Raw genomic sequence first — 20,386 nt, 5'->3', positions numbered from 1 at the left:
AGAAAAAAAAAAAAAAACTTAGGGTGATATTCATCCTTTCTCTGCGCTGCACTCAGCAAACATTCTCAATCTGTGGTATGGTGCATGTTGTGGAAATTAGTCCAAGGTTGAAGAGAAATCTTCCAAAATCATTGATGTGGATATTAAGGATAATACATGATTATAAATGAGTTATATTGATAAACTTCATTGAGTTAGAGATCTTTCAATAATCTAACTATGGAACAAACAAAGAAATTTCCCTCAACAAATGGGGTTTATTGTTGATATGGGTTTTATAAATTCATATAACCATATGCAATTGCTTGACTAGAAGGATTTTCTCTTTTCAACCATGGATGAGTTGCCATGAAAAGCATATGGAAAGAAAATTGAGCAAAAGTGCATCAGAGGAGAAAGATCATGGAAAAACCCTAATTTTTTTTTTCTTTTTTGACTTAACGGCAAGCTGACAATGTTTAGACTAAAATTTAAAATTTGATGATAGAATTACATGTCAAATGTTAATACCATTAGATTATATGAAACACCTAGATTTTATGAACTTCACATAACTTTACAGCTTCCTTAATTTAGAGGAGCCGAATCCTTTTCTTATAGCCTTTTTAAAAACAGTTCGAAACTAGAGTACACCACCACTCTCCTCCTCTTAGTATCTCAGAAGGTTGTGTTTTGTCTTGGTGGACATCGTTATTGAAGAGTAATCCAAATCCGAATCAATCCCATAAAAACCTAAATTTTCAAACATGAAAGAGTGATACAAATAACTTATGCTTGATGATTTTGGGTAGTAAGTGGTGTATTAGCTCAAACCATGAGAAGAGAAACAAGTTAAAGTGAGCGTTAGACTTCTTCTACCCAAGACCTACTATGTTGATGGTGGTGATGTTGAGACAATGCTTTAGAGTTTAGAGTCGCGGAAGCACTCATGAAAGCCATAAACTTGAGTGCGTTGTCTACACTGATGACCACAACTCCTATCAAGTTCATTGTTTGGTTTAGCCGTCGATCAGTTACTACTTCAAATAACTGGGTGGTTGATCACCTTAGGAACCACAAACTATTTCATAAGCATTTGGAGTGCAAACCTGCTCAGTCAGCAGCTTAGTCATACATTTTTATGAATGTGTTGGTAGCAAATAAAGACCACCATGTTTACAGTCAGAGTTCTTCAAAATTTAGATTCCTTGTGAAAACTTTTTCTTTGCTAGACCAATCCAAATTTTCAATACGGTCCACTTAAAATTCTACCTCTTAAGTGTCCATATATAGGCATAGCAATGCTTCTTTAAAATGGCAACTTTCTTATTGAAGATGCATCTGATCATTTTGATGTAATATAACAAAGTTTTGATCACCCAACTGATCAAAACAACCACAAAACCACCTCCTTGATCCCTCAGATTCAAGATAAGTGATACATTCATCCATAGGATGGGTGATATGAACATTTCATTCGGTTATTGAACGTGAGGGTTGGTATAGTGACGACTATCGAGACGAAATGGCATGGTTGATATGCTTTGCAGATTGTCAGATTGAAAAGGTCCCGTAAGGGTTTTTTTCTTGAGGAGTGTAACTAATTCATAGAGTGCAAATTTCAGAATCCTATAAAATTTGCACAGGAAAGAACATAAAACATAAATTAGAACCTTGCTCATGTACATATACAAGAAACCCCGTAATACAAGCAATAGGGAGAAGATGGAGACTATGCCTAAACCACACTTCATTGACAAAGAGAAATAGAACAACAAAGCAAAGACACAAAATGAAACCGCAAATAGAGCTTAAGCAAAGAGACCACTGTGAGAACTGATAGTTATTATATTAGAAAACAAGACTTAGGTGACAAATATTTTCAACGACGAATACGTTTCGTCGCCTAAATCGCTAATAGGCGATGAAGGTTTTCTCTTTTGTGTCAAACCAATATCTCGTCATCTAAATGTTACTTAGGCAACTGATGCATGCTTGTTCTACAACGGTCACTTTTCAGCTTGACATGCTTGCCGTGCCATCTCTTTTGAACGACTTGACGGTTATGTCATGAAACATACAACGGAAATACGTGGTGGATGTCAAAATATGGTGATGATGTTTAAGTTTGAATCCATTACTTGAATCCAAAGTATGACCGCAAACCCGACCCGTTGTCATGACGGTTCCAGTCCAAAGAAAGCCCAAACCGGAAATCAAACCGGAAAGCCCAAAATAAAAAACGGAGCCTATATGCCAATTATGGTAAACAGTAACTCTCAGAGAGAGCATCAAAGGAAGGAAGAGGTGAGCGTTGACGAGGCGGAGACAGAAACAGAAACTCAAATCCAGAAGCGACCAACTCACCATCACAACAAGACCTCGGTGGGGATCGCAATCCCTGTGACTCTGCCAGGTTCAAAGTTTCCATATTCCCTTTCGACGAGCCCAAAACGACAACGTTTAAAGCTCGCGTTTTGGATGAGAGCCAAGCCCCGCAGTGGCACAATTTAGGGTTTTGAAAGTTGGTTAGGGGAAATGGCGTATAGGAGGAAGCAGCAGGCGTCGGGGTTTCGATTCGAAGAAGGGGAAGAATCCAGAAATTGGAATTCTGTTTTTCCACCGCCGTCATCGTCGGCGGAGGAGGCGGAGGACGATTCGCTTGCCGCCAAAGCTATAAGAGCGTCTTCGGCTCACCGGGACTCTTCTCTGTCCTCTGCTTATGCTGCTCGCGGCGTTCATTCTGGCTCTCACATGTCCCCTTCAGCTCATCTGTCCCCTTCACCTCCTCAGTTTTCGAAATCAATTCCGACCGTCTCGACTCCTGCTTCACTTCCCTCTCCAACCCAGGTTCCACTCTTTGTGTTTAAAACTCTTTCCACTGATGAAATGTGTGATTGTTTGGTGTGATTTCAAGTACCTGTCACTTAATTTTCGCGGATGTTTTCGAGTTTTGATAGTAATTTTGTGTTGTTATATGTAGCCACACGAGTATACGTCGATGAAGAATTTGAATGAATCGAAAAATGGGTTCTGGAGTTCTCTGGCTAGAAAAGCAAAAGCCATTCTTGACGACGATGAAGATGATAATGCAGCTCAAACATATGATTCTCCTGGAAGAGCAAGGGTAGAAACGCCCCCTACACTGACAAGGGGTAAGGTGAGAGCATTATTTCTCTTCAAGCATAACACTCTTTAGTTTTTTTGGAATAGGATTGCTTAGATTTTTCTCCATCAGTGGACTTATAATGTTTTTATGTAATAACTACTTGCAGAATTATGATCCAAATCCATCCGTTGAAAGCCGGGGAAAGACAGAAAATCCGACAATGCAGAAGGGATTGGGTGCATTTACATCATCCCTTAATTATATCAGTGGCACCATTGGCAGTGCCTTAGAGGTAAGCCACTGTGAATTAATGTGCTAATCAACTTTGATTTTCATATGGTTGTAGAAAAAAGCACTTCAAATGTTTATAATCTGTTTTAGTATATGATTGGAACATGAATTTGATCATTAGGCTAATAGAATGAAGACAATCACCATCTGTGTTGTCACCCTGAGCATCTGAATTTTACTGAAATTTTATCTGTAGTTTTGAATAACTGGTACTTGGACCTTTCTGATCATATATGCATATTTATGTTTTTCAATTTTTGACAGGAGGGTCGTACCATTGTTGAGAAAGGCACTGCAGACATCATTCAAGAAACTCGTAAGCATATTAGGAAAAAGCCGCAAAATCAGGCACCAAAATCAGAATATCAGTCACTAGCTGACCTCGAACTTCAACTCAAGGCATCTCGCGACGTAAGGTGGCAACTTTGTGTCACTGGTTAATATATTAGAAGTCTGGTTCTGTGGTCTAATGGAACTCTTGCACTTATGTTCGGATAGGATATGGCCAATGTTGGACATTTTAAGATAACATAAACTCTTTTCTTCTATTAAGTAAATGGAATCTATGTACCCAGTTTTTTAATATAGTTAGCACATTATGGGATGGGGAAGTCTTCAGCAACGTATATGCTCCATAATCCATAAGTTGTCTGAATAGCCTTGTCAAAGCATAGGCTTAGCTGACCACAAAGGAAACCATAGGAAATTGAGGAATCTAATAATAGGGAGAAAGGGCTACTAAAATGGTCGAGCTATTTCTGCAATACTGTTCATGTTATTGTTTGATTGCTTTCAATGTATGTGTTTATTAAGATGCCCTGATATGCCTTGCGTTTGAACTGCAGGTTGCTATGGCAATGGCTGCCAAAGCAAAACTTCTCCTTCGGGAGTTGAAAACTGTAAAAGCAGACCTTGCTTTTGCAAAGGAGCGATGTGCTCAGCTGGAGGAAGAAAGCAAAATCCTTCGGGAAAATCGTGACAGGGGAGACAGTCCTGAAGACGATGACTTGGTACCCAACTTTTCCGATTCTTTTTGTCTTTTCCTAATATATGTGTGAAACTGTTCAGAATGAGGATTTACCACTTTTCCTTATTTTGTTAATCTATAAATACATGTGTGTAGGTCAGATAATAATTTGAGCTGTATATTAATTACCCTGATGCGTTAAAATGTTTGTAGATGTATCTTTCTATATGCATAATCACAGTAGTTTGCAATGTTTCTGACGCCAATATATCCATTTCAGATACGGCTTCAATTAGAAACACTTTTGGCAGAAAAGGCAAGACTGGCACATGAGAATTCAGTTTATGCACGTGAAAATCGCTTCTTAAGGGAGGTTGTTGAATATCACCAGCTCACGATGCAGGACGTTATATACTTGGATGAGGGAACGGAAGAAGTTACAGAAGTTTATCCCATCAAGGTACCTTCTAGTTTCGATTCTATCACCTGTCTTCCATTTACTACATATATCACTGTCCTCTTCAATGCCTTCTGGACTGAATTTGACATGACTTTTTTCTCATGGCCTCAGGTCATCCCTTCTCAGTCATCACCACCCTCTGAAGTACAGGGTGTCTCCCCAAGGTATACCCTATGATGGCAGGTTATCAAAGGATTACTAGAATGTTTTCTTTGATCTCCAAGGGATTTGTTATGTAGTTCTGTACTATACAAAGGCCTAAAGTTGTAGCAATATGATTTCTTGGTTGTATTATACTTTCAGCAACTTAGTATCAGTCCGTCCAAGGGTATGGCTGGTATGTGATGTAATACTTCTTCTCCCCCAAGTCTTTAGCTACAAAGGCGTTTCACCGCCTGTAACCTACGATGTTAATTTGTTTCGTGCTTGGGAGTTGAAACTTTTGTTGCATTTTGACGATGGGGCATGTAACAGGAAAATGGATGCAATTCCTCGGCAAATTTCACACAGTTTCGGACAATGTTAAGAAGCAATTACGGACTTACGGTCATGACGGTTGAGGCAGGAATGTTATCTGCTTATATACGGTCATGATGGTTGTGTGCAACCAGGTGAATTCACAGTGAAGAAAATTACACAAAAGGGACCAGACATGCTCATCCCCTTCACGTGTATATCTGAAAATTGAATGCTCCTTCTGGTTTGATCACATGAAGTGAAGGGTTTTAGTACTCCTGGTCTTGATTTGTGAATCAACAAACCAAATCCTCCTTAACACCACTTTCCATGTGACATTTTACCAAAAGCATTTATAAATCACCTGAAGCATGTCCGAGTGTTGCCATTGATGTCATCTCAAGTGCTGTGTTTGGCACTTGTCGGTCGACAACATTGTTGTCCTTCCCACCAAATATTTCACTTTCCTTAATCACCTCATCCCATACTTCTTTCCGAGTCTAATACATTATGTTATTAGATTATCGATCGATTTCGACATAGTTAATATCTTAATGTCCGAATCGGGCAATCGATTTCAAGACGATCCAGGAGTGTAATGTTGAAAGTTTTCGAACAGCTAGCTGAAGATAGAAAACTTCATTAGGCTGCCAAATTATAATTAACATAAATGTGCTTAATTTTGTTTTAACTACTGATAGATTACAGCTACAAGACATGGTTGAGAATGAAGCATAGGATTCCTCTCAAGGTCCAAGGTGTGTGATATAAAAGAAAGTAGATGGCACAGCACGTTGCCCCGGAGACAACAATGTGGGGATCAAAACTGACCATGTCACACCATTTGGGAAGTGGGAACCTCCCAAAATTATTAAAATCATGAGCATCTTGCAAAACCCTAGCTCAATTTGTAATGTAAATTATTGTGTAACTACATATATTTGATGTATTGGGTAGCTATACCAAACACAGCTCATAACTATCATTCACAGCCTATCATACAGCTTACAAGGTAAACAAGAAAAAAGAAAGAAGACCGATATAGTGAACTGAAGCCAAATTTGTACCATACAAATATGTTTTTAAGTTTTAGAATTAAATTCAGTTTACCCCCTTGTGGTTTGGGGGTGACTTCATGTTAGTCCCTACACTTTTATTTTCATCAATTTACCCTTTGAACTCTTCAATTTCTGTCTGTCGTGCCCAAATTCTCATATTCCGTTTGAATTGACCTTTAATTATCAGCAGTTAAGGTCCGATTTGCCCAAATTCTAGATACTGACCTCACAGTTAAGGTTAAAATTATCAGCAGTTAACATCCGATTTGGACAGAATATATGACATTTGGTCACGCTTGAGGAAAATTCAAAAGTTTGAGGGGTAAACTGATGAAATTGAAAGTATAGGGATTAACATGAAGTTACTCCCAAACTTCATTGGGGTAAACTGAATTTAATTCTAAGTTTTAATTTGAGATACGGCCGATTTATTCTATCATCTTTGAAGTATAGAGTTTTTTTATCAACTATACAATAAGAAGGCGAAGAAGTGTTCGAATGAAATACTCATTACAAAATTTATACATCATTTTCGTGGATAGTGAAATTAGGCATTGTTGATGGAATTAGTCAAACTATCGGCTATCAAATCATGTACCATGAGTATGACCTTAGAAATATCCAAATTCCATGTTGTGGTTCAAAGAGCAACCGACTAAATTAACAAAATCTCTAATGTTCACAAGTGGAAGAAGACAACTAAAGACTCCCATTGTTGGATTAAGACCATTTTGGAACATCATTATAACTCATAGGAACCTTGATGGCATGTTTATACCTAGTTCAAAACTAGTTTTTTACCTTCTAAAGTCGAGTCTCTCGTATAAATAGTTCATATTTGTTAATCTATACTCAAATGGGAAATACTTACTTAAATAGTTCATATTTGTTCATATTCGTTAGAGACTTAGAGATACGTTATATTACTTATTACATCTGATCAGTTAACAATTAGAAAATTCATCTTATTGATTAATAGTAAGACCGTAACAAAACAAGTACATGAAAGCTTCACAAATTAAATACTACCAGTTTTCTATCAGTGTCAAGACATCAACTTTGGAAAGTGCAATAATGCTCATAAAGGGGATTACCATTAGTGGTAAACCATAGATGCAATTTTCCACTAATGGAAACACAGCAGTAAAAGCCAAATCTAACCAAACATGGTAAATTCCTCATGTAGGTATTGGTCAGTAAATGAGATGAACAAAAATGATGCGAATATTCAAAGGACTAGGAGGAAGGCAAGGCCCACCGTCCTCATCAACGCGTGCTTACACATGGCGGATCCGGGGCCACATTCGGCGGACTGGCCCCACCTCCCATGACACCCCCAGCGCCTATGATTGGGGCGCGTAACCCCACGCCCCAAATAAAGCGCGTCACGGGATCCGCGCTGTCAGTCTCACTGTGAGGTGTCAATCTTAAAATCTTACAGCAACGACAACAGAGTAGAAGAAGAAGAAAGAAGAAAGCTTTGGAAATCTGAAAACCCAAACTCCATTAAAACCCTGGCCGTGGATTTCTAAACCCCAGAACAAAGCCTGACCCATTTCTCAATTCTCTATCCCCAACAAACCCTTTGAAGATTTTGAGCTGTGGTCGTCGGAGAATGTCAGGCTCGTACGCCCAGAATTTCTCGCCGGCGAGGGCGTTGTCGCCGCACCTGAGAACCCCGCCGGATGTGGACAGTCAGTACTTGACTGAGCTCTTGGCCGAGCACCAAAAGCTTGGACCTTTCGCCCAGGTCGTGCCCATTTGTGGCCGTCTCTTGAATCAAGGTTGCTTCTTTTGCTCTCTATCTTTGGTTCATTTTGGTTTTGAGGGTTTGGTAATGTTATGTGTTGATTGTTTTATGAAACCCAATTGCGGATTATGGTTGTAGAAGATTCTGTGTGATGTTTAACTTTGCATATGAGTATTGGGTTATGGATTGGTTGAAAAGAATGTGGATTTCTATGGTCTAAACTTAATTTTAGTCTGCAGGACTTGTTATTCTACAATATCGGAGTTGGGATGTTGTTTTTATGTTATGTGTGCTCTGTTGTTTTATGTCGTTACCGATCAATTTGGATTCTCTGTTTCATATGGTGATTTGTTGAGAATGCAATTACTGAACTTTGCTACTGTTCTGAATTGGCAGAGATATTAAGAGTTTCTGGAATGATGCCCAACCAAGGGTATAGTGACTTTGACAGACTGCAACGTGGAAGCCCTAGCCCTATTGGTTCGGACATAATGCCGAATTATAGAGGGTCAAGCCTGGGTGGATGGAATGGCCGGCCTCACGATGTAAGTACTTGCAGTTGTGTTGGCACACTGTGTTTGCATTTTCATTTCTTTGTTTCCCCTTATCCATACTGCGAGAGTATTATTATTATTTTTTTTCGTGTTGTTCATTGCATGAGTTATGTAAAATGTATGCCTAAATGAAGTTTCTGCTAGAGTTGTTGTGTTTGTGCCTATGCCTACATGCTTAATTTGTACACATAGCATGGGAAAGTCTAAAAAAACTGATTAAGATACTCGTACATGAGAATGTGGAAGTCAACAACAAAGCATAATCAGATCCTCAGAGATACTTGGTAGTAATGTACTGAGAATTGGAGTCTTTCTTGGACAGTTTTTGGACCTTGGAAGTTGATAATGGTATTCTTCTGTCCAGTGATTGAGAGACACGGTTGCTTACTTTCTGTGAACTTGAAGACTGCCAAACCTCAGTTATGTATCAGCGTACGATATTTTTTCTTCCTGGTTCAGTTATCCACTGGCATTTTCCAAATTCATCTATTTCAGTTGGGTGGTTTCTCAAGTTTGAATTTATTTTGATCCAGGAAATAGTCAAAGTGTGGTTAATGCAGGGGTGTCCATAAGTCCACTGGCAACATATACCTTTAGGTTATATTATATGGTAAATAAAGAAAGTTTCAGCATTGTAACGAGGTTAAAGTTATTGTTCCTAGTGCTAATATGTTGCTTGACAATCATGGATACTGATTGTATTAAATGTATGCATCCTTGAGTCCAACCTTTCAGTTTCTGTTTTATCAGTATCTCTGTGCTCCATTTCCTCATCATCATTTTCCTCTTGTTTTAGATTCATAATTCGTATTTTGGTTACGTACTAAAGGGTTAGCTTCACTGTGTTGCAGAGATTAGGTGGTCCACAAGGAATGAATATGGAATGGCAAGTGGCACCATCAAGTCCAAGTTCCTACATCGTGAAGAGGATACTGCGGTTGGATATCCCGGTGGATAGCTTTCCAAATGTAAGCCATACACATAACTCTTGACTGCATTATATGAGATTGTGTTAGAGAACACCTGGTATTGGGGTCTGTTTGAAAAATTTATGTTTGTTGTCAAAACAATACTAAGAAGCAACTTTCTGCTTCTTTTTAATTGATTAAGATTTGGAAAAGTTTCTCACTTGTTGTGGTACTAAAACGTCTATATTTGTAGTTCAATTTTGTGGGCCGGCTTCTGGGTCCCAGAGGCAATTCACTAAAGCGGGTGGAAGCTTCCACAGGTTGTCGTGTGTATATAAGAGGAAAGTGTTCAATAAGAGATATAGACAAGGTAGGTAAAATTACATTCCATGTGTGTTTTTACTTCCCCATTTGAACGTTTCTTGAATCTGTTATATCATTTTAACTTTTTTCTCAAGTAGTTTTCATTTATCCTGCATTTTTTTTTCGCTCAAGTCTCTTGACATGTATTTCTTGCTTTCTCACCCAAGGAGGAGTCTTTGAGGGGTAGACCAGGGTATGAGCATTTGAATGATCCACTGCACATTATAATCGAGGCTGAATTACCTGCCAATATTGTTGATATGCGGTTGAGACAAGCGAAACAAATCATTGAAGAACTTCTCAAACCTATGGTATCTTATCTTACTCATCTCTTTGTTCATTACCTTTCAACCATAATATATCTTTTGTGGTTAAGTATTGTTTGTGAAGCTAGATTTTTTTTATCAACATAAAATATGATAATATATTAATATGTAGCTGTCCTGAGAAAATGTTATTAGATGAGTTTGACAAGAAGTCTTAGGGGAATATGGTGTATCTGTTAAGATTCTGTTTGGGATTTAAGGCTAATTGAATTAAAGCACCTCCTAGCTGTCCTTGTAGGATACTCAATCTCGTGTTTCATTTCAGGATGAGTCACAAGACCACTACAAGAGGGAGCAGTTGAGAGAACTTGCTATGCTAAAATCAAATTTAAGAGAAGAGAGTCCTCAACCATATGGGAGTGTCTCCCCTTTCACTTCCAGCGGGATGAAGCGTGCCAAAACTGGTCTGTAGGCTGTAACAAGTCACTTAACTTGATGATCTTCTCTCGGTTCTTCCTCTGGTACAAATCTTGAACATTCTTGCCATCATATACGCTTCTGAGTTATGCATGCATTGGGCAAAGGAAGACGTCGTAGACTTGGTTGATGAGGATGAATGCAGGGTTTGCTTCCATGACATTGATGTATACGGGTGAATCTTTGCTATAGCTTTTGTGGTTGATTGCGATGTAGGAGTAGAAAGTTTATGTCATATAATCTATTCTTTAGTTTGCTGAACAAGTATCTTTGTTATTAACTTGAGGTGGGAATATTTATTGATTGTTTAATATGGTCCCCTTGTGGGTGGATTCAGTTCTTCGAGATTCTTTATCCTTTAATTGATAATTATTCTTATTCTCTCTTTCTGGTTCCAGTAAATTTGGAAAAAAAGCTGACTGTAACTTTTGCGCAATTTATCGGTGCTTATATCCAGAAATTGTATCTTTCTGTGTAGATGCTCAAGTGACTTACATTTCAAGTGATCACAATTTCTAGATTCCCTGCATTGAAAACCCTCATGTTTATAGGGACTTGGGGATCTTTGACTTATGCATGCTAAGGCCAAAGGAGGGAACATTGTTTCATGTTTCAGCAATAACAGAACACTCACAAGCATGTATAAGAAATAACATTAACCTTGATTGTTCATGTTGAGCGACGTTAAGCTTTGACAAAAGTAAGTCTTCTGCACGATTTCCTTCATCGTGAATATGAAACTTGAAGACGTTAAATGAGCAACCGAATATATGGGCTCTCTAGTTGTCGTAAAATGGGCCGGGCCGGGCCTCAACAATGTTAAAGTTAAGGCCATGCTATTCAAAAAAGCAAGGCCCTCGAACCACCCACGAGTTCGGGCCTTATGGTAGCCCATTAGGTGAACAGAGAACCAATATATAAATACAGCATACCAATCTTGCCGTTTTCATCTCCAAAGCAATTCAGGGACAGGGTTCTTCTTATTCTCAAAAAAAAAAAAAAGAGCGGAAGCGGGCGTAATCTCCGACCCATCCAATGGCGACCCTTATGGTGGAAAATCTCCAGTCTAGCGACACAGAAGAAGATGTCCGAAAGGTGTTCGTTAAGTTTGGAAAGTTGCTGGAAGTAAGGATGGAGCAAACCCTCACGACCAAAAAAAAGAGAAAAAGGATGGAGCAAACCCGGGCGTTTGTGACTTTTGAAGACCTCTACGCTGCCATGGACGCCGTGCGCGGCGCCGATGGTCATAATGGAACGAGTGCAGGTAACTTTAAACCCTCCCCTTTTGGCTTTGTTGGAGTTTCAAAGTTTTCTTGTGTTTGTTGCTGGTCTTCAATGTCCCAATCTGTGTCGTGAGCTTGTGTTTCTAACAGTTTTTTAAACATTTTGGATGGTCAAGCTTCATTCTGTTACGGTTGGATGGTCAAGCTTCATTCTGTCGAGAAGCTTCCGAACCTGCAAATCCACAACAACCAACATTTTCTGCCGCCTAGAAGGCTCTACACCACTCAAGAGTTGGCATTTTTTACTAAGAACCGGCTGCCTGTTCCTCCAATTCCCGAAGGTTTCGAACTTGCACTCTTTTCTTTTTATAAAATACGCAGCTTGAAATGTATGTATGTTCTAGAAAATTGTTTATCAAATTCAGCTGTATTGATTGCTGTATATATGCTTTTATTTTCCACATCACTCGCACAATATGAAACTAAGCTGCTTTGCGCATTGCACAGCATCAAATTAGACAGAGGAAATATATGCATATGTACTGCCCATAGCCTGCTTAAGAGCAAATTGTATATCAAATTCATCCTTATTGATAACTAGTTTAATGTACAAGATTCATGTATGATAATTAGGTGAGGGAGTTTAATTATTTATCTGTAGATAAATGTTGATAGCCTTGATGGTTATTTACCTGTTTTCATTTTGCAGATGTACCGGAGGTTCCGTATGACCTTGAGTCTCTTCGAAAGACATCGAGTTTTGGAAGTTTTAATGCCGGTGGCACTGTAACTACAGGCATTGGAGCTGGTAATCAGGCACCTGAAACACATGGAGTTTCAAACATTGTAAGCTTGCTTTTCTAAGTCTATAAAGTCATTTTTCTCGTCCTACATTCACCTTGTTTTAGGGCTGGCCCTGGTACGGTTATCGCACATTTGAGCCTAAACCACTGCCATGCCACCACTTGACGGCATGTACTAATTCAGTACCACTATCATGCCGACACTTGTCAATACCACACTATCCGTTACCAACAGAGACGGTTGGTAATCCTTCAGTTGGGCTGATACCGATAGTAATTATGGGCCTCAAGAAATAGTTTGATTTCTGCCCATATACCTGTTTATGTTGTTTTAAGCTCTTTTTTTTCCGAGCAATTACTAGATGCAACAACAATTTTCTGAAAAATACATCTTCATATTCCTCACTTTCTAAGGAGACAGATGTGAGGTCAATAATCATAAGGGACTACTCCCAAGTCCGAAAGTAGCGAATATTACATAACTTCAAAATAATATCTTGCTGTTAACAAAAATCTGCTCGTGTGGTCTTCTTTGTAGCACTTCAATAACTTAACAAAAACACAGCAGCACCAATAGTTTCTGGCATCCAAATCTTCAAGTTGCAGTTGTTGTAACTGGGTTCTGAACTCCTAAATGCAACGCAGCAGTGTCTTAAAAAAAAAAAATAATCACAAAAACAATCAAAACAACCATGTTAATATAGTAACAAGTTATTAACTTAAAATCTTAAACATAGCAAGTAAATTAAGATTATTACCTCTGTAGTTCTTCTAGTTCAGGGACATCTCCACCTTTGTTGGTTCTGCATAGAGATTAGGTTGCTCGGCTCTCAACCAATCACTAGTGCAGACTAGTGCCTCAACCATTTGAGGAGTCAGTGAACTCCTAAAGAGATTAACTACCCTTTTTCCCAAGCTAAATGCATTCTCACTTGCCACAGTAGAGCAAGGAATTGCAAAAATGTCTTTCGCAAGCTTTGAAAGACTAGGATAGGCAGATGAATTGACCCTCCACCATTGTGAAACATCAAATTCTTTAACTAAGGGATTGACAGGTCTATCAGCGAGGTACTTGTCCACCTCATTTGAGATCATCTTTTGTTCATTTTCAAGTCTTTCTTTCATCAGATCAGCTAGTATTTCGGCTTGTCCATCTTCTAAATCATCAAAATCAACCCCTTCTATCGTTGCAGCACCTTCTGATTGAAGAGGTTGGCTTAAACCTCCCTCAAAACCCCTATATTCATCATACATTCTCAACAAAATGGTCTTCAAGTCCCTTGTTATTGCTTCAACATTACCAGCTTCGACTCCCAGCTTTGCAAGTGCTTTTTTTCTGATATTGAAGCTTCCAGCGTGGGTCTAGGACATTGGCAATCACCATAATTTTGTTCATGGTTTCAAAGCTGTCCCAATACTTGTTGAATTTTTCTTTCATCCCCATTGCCACCCTTTGCAGAACAGGATCAGACTGATCTTTTACCTTGTTATCAATCTCTGTTTGAAGGCAATTCATCTCAGAGAACTGCAAATTTGCAGTCACTGATTTCCAGGCACTTAATTTGAGTGTTGTCTCATAGAATTTTTTAAGAAAATGCACAAAAGCTTATGCATTTCTCCAATCTGCCTTCACAGGGGGGCCTACCCTCTTCTTACCTTTGCTATCTTTCTGTTCAAAATAATTCTGAAAGTGCAGATCTTCACAAGCCATCCTATCAAACACTTTCTCATACTTCAATGCTGCCTCAAGCATTAAATAAGTGCTATTCCACCTAGTGATAACATCTAGGGGAACATTTGCATTCTTACTCCGGCGCTCAAGCACAGCAAAATCTCTATACTTGTCTAACCGACAGGAACTTGACCTAATAAACTTGACACAATGCCAGGTTGCATCGATGTCATCCTCAATTTCTTCAATGCCATCCTTGACAATCAAGTTTATGATGTGACATGCACATCTAAGGTGCAAAAAGTCCCCATTAAAAGTCAAAGTGTCACTCAGCCTTGTTTTCATGTTTGCAACTGCTACGTCATTTGTACTAGCATTGTCCACTGTGATGGTGAACACCCTACTGATATCCCATTCTCCCTTCCCTATATCTTCCCCTTTGTGACTGGTAATTGAACAAAAGTTAATAATCCTTTTGTGTAACTTCCAGACCTCCGGTCATCGTCCATGAAATGGGCAGTAACCACCATGTAGTTAATGTTTTGAATTGATGTCCAAGTGTCAGTGGTAACACTAACTCTGTTTGCATGTTTTTCAAAGATAGACATCATCTTTCCCTTCTCAGATTGGTACAAATCCACACTCCCTTTGCAACTAACTTCCTACTTGGTTGCGCCCACTGTGGCTGAGCTTCAAACATAAATTCTTGAAACCCCTTACCTTCCACATGCCTAAAGGGAAGTTCATCCCTCAAAGTCTTTCTACTATTATAGTCTTGGTACATACAGCCTTAGTACAGTGCACCATATTTGCACAGTGTTAATGACTTTTCTTTTTCATTGCTCATCTACTGATTTTTATGGAGTTTTTAGGAAATAAGAAATTCAAAATATTATAGAGGTGTAAGCGGATGGTATGTTTATCAAGAAATATCCAATACTGATTTTGTACTCTGTCTCAGGCTGTGGCTTGGCTTTCTCTCAGTGTGCTGGCTGGAGCTCAAACCAAAAAATTTCTCTGACCCATCCAATGGCGACCGTTATGGTGGAAAATCTCCAGTTTAGCGACACAGAAGAAGATGTCCGAAAGGTGTTCGGTAAGTTTGGAAAGTTGGTGGAAGTAAGGATGGGGCGAACCCGGGCGTTTGTGACTTTTGAAGACCTCTACGACGCCAAGGACGCTGTGCGCGGCGCCGATGGTCATAATGGAATGAGAGCAGGTAACTTTAAACCCTCCCCTTTTGGCTTTGTTGGAGTTTCAAAGTTTTCTTGTGTTTGTTGCTAGTCTTGAATGTCCCAATTTGTGTCGTGAGCTTGTGTTTCTAACAGGTTTTTAAACATTTTGGATGGTCAAGCTTCATTCTGTGACGGTTGGATGGTCAAGCTTCATTCTGTCGAGAAGCTTCCGAACCTGCAAATCCACAACAACCAACATTTTCTGCCCCCTAGAAGGCTCTACACCACTCAAGAGTTGGCATATTTTATTAAGAACCGGCTGCCTGTTCCTCCAATTCCCGAAGGTTTCGAACTTGCACTCTTTTCTTTTTATAAAATACGCAGCTTGAAATGTATGTATGTTCTAGAAAATTGTTTATCAAATTCAGCTGTATTGATTGCTGTATATATGCTTTTATTTTCCACATCACTCGCACAATATGAAACTAAGCTGCTTTGCGCATTGCACAACATCAAATTAGACAGAGGAAATATATGCATATGTACTGCCCATAGCCTGCTTAAGAGCAAATTGTATATCAAATTCATCCTTATTGATAACTAGTTTAATGTACATGATTCATGTATGATAATTAGGTGACGGAGTTTAATTATTTATCTGTAGATAAATGTTGATAGCCTTGATGGTTATTTACCTGTTTTCATTTTGCAGATGTACCGGAGGTTCCGTATGACCTTGAGTCTCTTCGAAAGACATCGAGTTTTGGAAGTTTTAATGCCGGTGGCACTGTAACTAGAGGCATTGGAGCTGCTAATCAGGCACCTGAAACACATGGAGTTTCAAACTTTGTAAGCTTGCTTAACTAAGTCTATAAAGTCATTTTTCTCGTCCTACATTCACTTTGTTTTAGGGCTTTCCCTGGTACGGTTATCGCACATTTGAGCTTGAACCACTACCATGCCACCACTTGACGACATGTACTAATTCAGTACCACTGCCATGCCAACACTTGTCAATACCACACTATCCAGTTACCAACAGAGACGGTTGGTAATCCTTTGGTTGGGCTGATACTGATAGTAATTATGGGCCTCAAGAAATAGTTTGATTTCTACCCATATACCTGTTTATGTTGTTTTAAGCTCATTAGTAGATGCAACAACAATTTTCTGAAAAATACATCTTCATCAAGTCTATTCCTCACTTTCTAAGGAGACAGATGTGAGTTCAATAATCATAAGGGACTACTCCCAAGTCTGAAAGTACCGAATATTACATAACCTCAAAATAATATCTTGCTGTTAACAAAAATATGCTTGTGTAGTCTTCTTTGTAGCACTTCCATAACTTAACAAAAACACAGCAGCACCAATAGTTTCTGGCATCAATGTTCAAGTTGCTGTTGTTGTAGAAGAGTTCTGAACTCCTAAATGCAACGCAGCAGTGTCTTCAAAAAAATACCACAAAAATAATCAAAACAACCATGTTAATATAGTAACAAGTTATTAACTTAAAATCTTAAACATAGCAAGTAAATTAAGATTATTACCTCTGTAGTTCTTCTAGGAATACAGGGACATCTCCACCTTTGTTTGTTCTGCATAGAGATTAGGTTGCTCGGCTCTCAACCAATCACTAGTGCAGACTAGTGCCTCAACCATTTGAGGAGTCAGTGAACTCCTAAAGGGATTAACTACCCTTTTTCCCAAGCTAAATGCATTTTCACTTGCCACAGTAGAGCAAGGAATTGCAAAAATGTCTTTTGCAAGCTTTGAAAGACTAGGATAGGCAGATGAATTGACCCTCCACCATTGTGAAACATCAAATTCTTTAACTAAGGGATTGACAAGTCTATCAGCGAGGTACTTGTCCACCTCATTTGAGATCATCTCTTGTTCATTTTCAATGTCTTTCTTTCATCAGATTAGCTAGTATTTTGGCTTGTCCATCTTCTAAATCATCAAAATCAACCCCTTCTATTGTTGCAGCACTTTCTGATTGAAGAGGTTGGCTTAAACCTCCCTCAAAGCCCCTATTTTCATCATACATTCTCAACAAAATGGTCTTCAAGTCCCTTGTTATTGCTTCGACATTACCAGCTTCGACTCCCACCTTTGCAATTGCTTTTTTCTGATATTGAAGCGTCCAGTGTGGGTCTAGGACATTGGCAATCACCATAATTATTTTCATGGTTTCAAAGCTGCCTCAATACTTGTTGAATTTTTCTTTCATCCCCATTGCCACCGTTTGCAGAACAGGATCAGACTGATCTTTTGCCTTCTTATCAATCTCTGTTTGAAGGCAAATCATCTCAGAGAACTGCTAATTTGCAGTCACTGATTTCCAGGCACTTAATTTGAGTGTTGCCTCCTACAATTTTTTAAGAAAATGCACAAAAGCTTCTGCATTTCTCCAATCTGCCTTCACAGGGGGGCCTACCCTCTTCTTACCTTTGCTATCTTTCTGTTCAAAATAATTCTGAAAGTGCAGATCTTCACAAGCCATCCTATCAAACACTTTCTCATACTTCAATGCTGCCTCAAGCATTAAATAAGTGCTATTCCACCTAGTGATAACATCTAGGGGAACATTTGCATTCTTACTCAGGCGCTCAGGCACAGCAAAATCTCTAAACTTGTCTAATTGACTGGAACTTGACCTAATAAACTTGACACAATGCCAGATTGCATCGATGCCATCCTCAATTTCTTCAATGCCATCCTTGACAAAGTTTATGATGTGACATGCACATCTAAGGTGCAAAATTTCCCCATTAAAGCTCAAAGTGTCACTCAGCCTGGTTTTCATGTTTGCAACTGCTACGTCATTTGCAGTTTTGCACTAGCATTGTCCACTGTGATGGTGAACACCCTACTGATATCCCATTCTCTCAAACATTGTTCCAAGACCCTCCCTATATCTTCCCCTTTGTGACTAGTAATTGAATAAAAGTTAATAATCCTTTTGTGTAACTTCCAGTCATCGTCCATGAAATGGGCAGTAACCACCATGTAGTCAATGTTTTGAATTGATGTCCAAGTGTCAGTGGTAACACTAACTCTGTTTGCATGTTTTGCAAAGATATACATCATCTTTCCCTTCTCAGATTGGTACAAATCCACACTCCCTTTGCAACTAACTTCCTACTTGGTTGCACCCACTGTGGCTAAGCTTCAAACATAATTTCTTGAAACCCCTTACCTTCCACATGCGTAAAGGGAAGTTCATCCCTCAAAGTCTTTCTTCTATTATAGTATTGGTACATACAGCCTTAGTACAGTGCACCATATTTGCAGTGTTAATGACTTTTCTGTTTCATTGCTCATCTACTGATTTTTATGGAGTTTTTACGAAATAAGAAATTCAAAATATTATAGAGGTGTAAGCGGAAGGTATTTTCAATACTGATTTTGTACTCTGTCTGGAATTTTAGTTTGAGATGAAATTATGTTTGTAGATGCCAAGCAATTTCCTTTAGCATTTTAAAATTAGTCGTGTTTTGTAATATTCTTGGGCTTGAGAAGAATATTCTTGCTGTTGCATGTGTATGATCTCTACGTTTCATATTGTAGGGTGGAAATTCCGTTGGTGTTCCTTTGATACGTCCACCAACAAAAACAGTGGTTTATCCAATATATCTGGCTGAGGCTGGAGCTGCTCATGGACAGCTGGTTGGTCTTTAATCCTTATGTATAATCTAAGTTTTAACTACCTTGATCATTTGAGGGAGTTGCTATAATCAATTTGGAATATGCTTCATCACATCTGCAGCATCCTACCACATTTTTTTATGTTATAGTCAATTGTTTTGCCACATTCATTTATAGTTACTTTCTTTTGTTTGTGCAGACTGAGGGTCCATCTGCTAGGACGGACAACCTGCCTCAGGCTGTGGATGGAGCTCAGAGCATAGGACCCCCACCTCAAGGGAATTGACCTACTGTTTAGATGCACAGATGAATATGAACAGTAGTTTTTGATGAGCCAAAAGACAATTTTTGGAGGGCTTAAGATAGACTAGGAATCTGATATCTGGCTTGTTCGAGTGTTAATATGAAATGCTGGCCAGAAATTTTTGTGAATGTCGTCCCTTTTTTGGTAAGGAAGTGGCAGTGCTGCCATCTGAAGTTGCTGTGATTATTGTGCGAAGTGACTTGTGGAAAGGGCAATTGCCCCATTTCCATTATTTTATTTCTTGCAGCACTGTCCTGAACTATTCAACTACGAAATTTACCTATATACTAAAGCTTGGTCTACAGTTTATATCTTTATATCTACTGTTTATATCTACTGTTTATAAGTTGCTCGCTCGAAGTTGCTCACTCGACAGTTTATATATAAGCAAGCACAGGTTAAGGTTAATTAATAATGTGTTTTTATGTGATGACCACTTTATCCCTGTTGTGTTTAGAAAACCACAATATAAATATGTAGAGCAGATGTCGACAAATCCTAAATAAACTGTGAATGATCGAGAACGATCTGGACGCCCGATTAAGCACCGACCTTCTTCAAAACAAAGTGAAAAGTTTGCAAATTTTCTAACTGTGCATGATATACTAGAAGAGATTCTAGAAGAACCCAGACCGAAGAACCCAGACCGAAAAGAGAGTGAGAAAAACCCAGACAGAGAGATGGTCTACAAACCCAGACAGAAGAGAAAGTGAGAGAGAAAAGAAGAGAGCAGAAGAAACAGGGCGGAAGAAAGTGAAAGAGAAAAGAGAGCAAACGCCCGATTCAGATCCAAGCAGCCAAACTCAGAGCAAAAATTTTGTATGTTTGTTCCCGGCAAATTTCGTTTTTTACTCCAGGTGCTCTTTCTTACTTTGGCATTTCAGGCTAATTCAATTAAGCAGAGAAAGACTATCGATTTC

General features: G+C 38.9%; 4 protein-coding genes across 4 annotated transcripts; all 4 read left to right on the top strand.

Moving 5' to 3' along the window:
• Positions 1–2,264: 2,264 nt before the first annotated feature.
• On the top strand, positions 2,265–5,755 carry LOC101307870. Its single transcript, XM_004294802.1, has 7 exons — positions 2,265–2,829; positions 2,963–3,139; positions 3,255–3,380; positions 3,644–3,790; positions 4,225–4,389; positions 4,627–4,806; positions 4,918–5,755. Exons 1-7 carry the CDS (start codon positions 2,518–2,520, stop codon positions 4,981–4,983), a joined length of 1,173 nt encoding a protein of 390 aa, XP_004294850.1. The 5' UTR covers positions 2,265–2,517; the 3' UTR covers positions 4,984–5,755.
• Positions 5,756–7,776: 2,021 nt separating this feature from the next.
• LOC101307572 (KH domain-containing protein At3g08620-like) lies at positions 7,777–10,983 on the top strand. Its single transcript, XM_004294801.1, has 6 exons — positions 7,777–8,104; positions 8,467–8,615; positions 9,476–9,592; positions 9,786–9,902; positions 10,063–10,206; positions 10,487–10,983. Exons 1-6 carry the CDS (start codon positions 7,936–7,938, stop codon positions 10,631–10,633), a joined length of 843 nt encoding a protein of 280 aa, XP_004294849.1. The 5' UTR covers positions 7,777–7,935; the 3' UTR covers positions 10,634–10,983.
• Positions 10,984–11,615: 632 nt separating this feature from the next.
• On the top strand, positions 11,616–13,318 carry LOC101307286. Its single transcript, XM_004294800.1, has 3 exons — positions 11,616–11,902; positions 12,038–12,202; positions 12,571–13,318. The coding sequence occupies exons 1-3, from the start codon at positions 11,674–11,676 to the stop codon at positions 12,723–12,725; spliced, it is 549 nt and encodes a 182-aa protein (XP_004294848.1). The 5' UTR covers positions 11,616–11,673; the 3' UTR covers positions 12,726–13,318.
• Positions 12,633–19,448, top strand: LOC101307478. Its single transcript, XM_004296049.1, has 6 exons — positions 12,633–12,707; positions 15,298–15,555; positions 15,691–15,855; positions 16,224–16,360; positions 19,085–19,183; positions 19,362–19,448. The coding sequence occupies exons 2-6, from the start codon at positions 15,366–15,368 to the stop codon at positions 19,446–19,448; spliced, it is 678 nt and encodes a 225-aa protein (XP_004296097.1). The 5' UTR covers positions 12,633–12,707; positions 15,298–15,365.
• The last annotated feature ends 938 nt before the right edge of the window (positions 19,449–20,386 follow it).

This window comes from Fragaria vesca, linkage group LG3 (assembly GCF_000184155.1).
Source record: "Fragaria vesca subsp. vesca linkage group LG3, FraVesHawaii_1.0, whole genome shotgun sequence".
Taxonomy (NCBI): Eukaryota; Viridiplantae; Streptophyta; class Magnoliopsida; order Rosales; family Rosaceae; genus Fragaria; species Fragaria vesca.
The sequence above is the reverse complement of the archived record's forward strand: the minus strand, read 5'-3'. Positions and strand labels throughout refer to the sequence as shown.

Excerpts from the sequence above, each read along its gene's own strand:
- LOC101307478 (XM_004296049.1), top strand. The coding sequence starts at position 15,366 with ATGGCGACCGTTATGGTGGAAAATCTCCAGTTTAGCGACACAGAAGAA. Across the intron at positions 15,556-15,690 it reads TCATAATGGAATGAGAGCAG|CTTCATTCTGTGACGGTTGG; the intron begins GTAACTTTAAAC and ends TGGATGGTCAAG. Across the intron at positions 16,361-19,084 it reads CACATGGAGTTTCAAACTTT|GGTGGAAATTCCGTTGGTGT; the intron begins GTAAGCTTGCTT and ends TTCATATTGTAG.
- LOC101307870 (XM_004294802.1), top strand. The coding sequence starts at position 2,518 with ATGGCGTATAGGAGGAAGCAGCAGGCGTCGGGGTTTCGATTCGAAGAA. Across the intron at positions 3,381-3,643 it reads CCATTGGCAGTGCCTTAGAG|GAGGGTCGTACCATTGTTGA; the intron begins GTAAGCCACTGT and ends AATTTTTGACAG. Across the intron at positions 4,807-4,917 it reads CAGAAGTTTATCCCATCAAG|GTCATCCCTTCTCAGTCATC; the intron begins GTACCTTCTAGT and ends TCATGGCCTCAG.
- LOC101307572 (XM_004294801.1), top strand. The coding sequence starts at position 7,936 with ATGTCAGGCTCGTACGCCCAGAATTTCTCGCCGGCGAGGGCGTTGTCG. Across the intron at positions 8,105-8,466 it reads TGGCCGTCTCTTGAATCAAG|AGATATTAAGAGTTTCTGGA; the intron begins GTTGCTTCTTTT and ends CTGAATTGGCAG. Across the intron at positions 8,616-9,475 it reads GGAATGGCCGGCCTCACGAT|AGATTAGGTGGTCCACAAGG; the intron begins GTAAGTACTTGC and ends ACTGTGTTGCAG.
- LOC101307286 (XM_004294800.1), top strand. The coding sequence starts at position 11,674 with ATGGCGACCCTTATGGTGGAAAATCTCCAGTCTAGCGACACAGAAGAA. Across the intron at positions 11,903-12,037 it reads TCATAATGGAACGAGTGCAG|CTTCATTCTGTTACGGTTGG; the intron begins GTAACTTTAAAC and ends TGGATGGTCAAG. Across the intron at positions 12,203-12,570 it reads TGTTCCTCCAATTCCCGAAG|ATGTACCGGAGGTTCCGTAT; the intron begins GTTTCGAACTTG and ends TTCATTTTGCAG.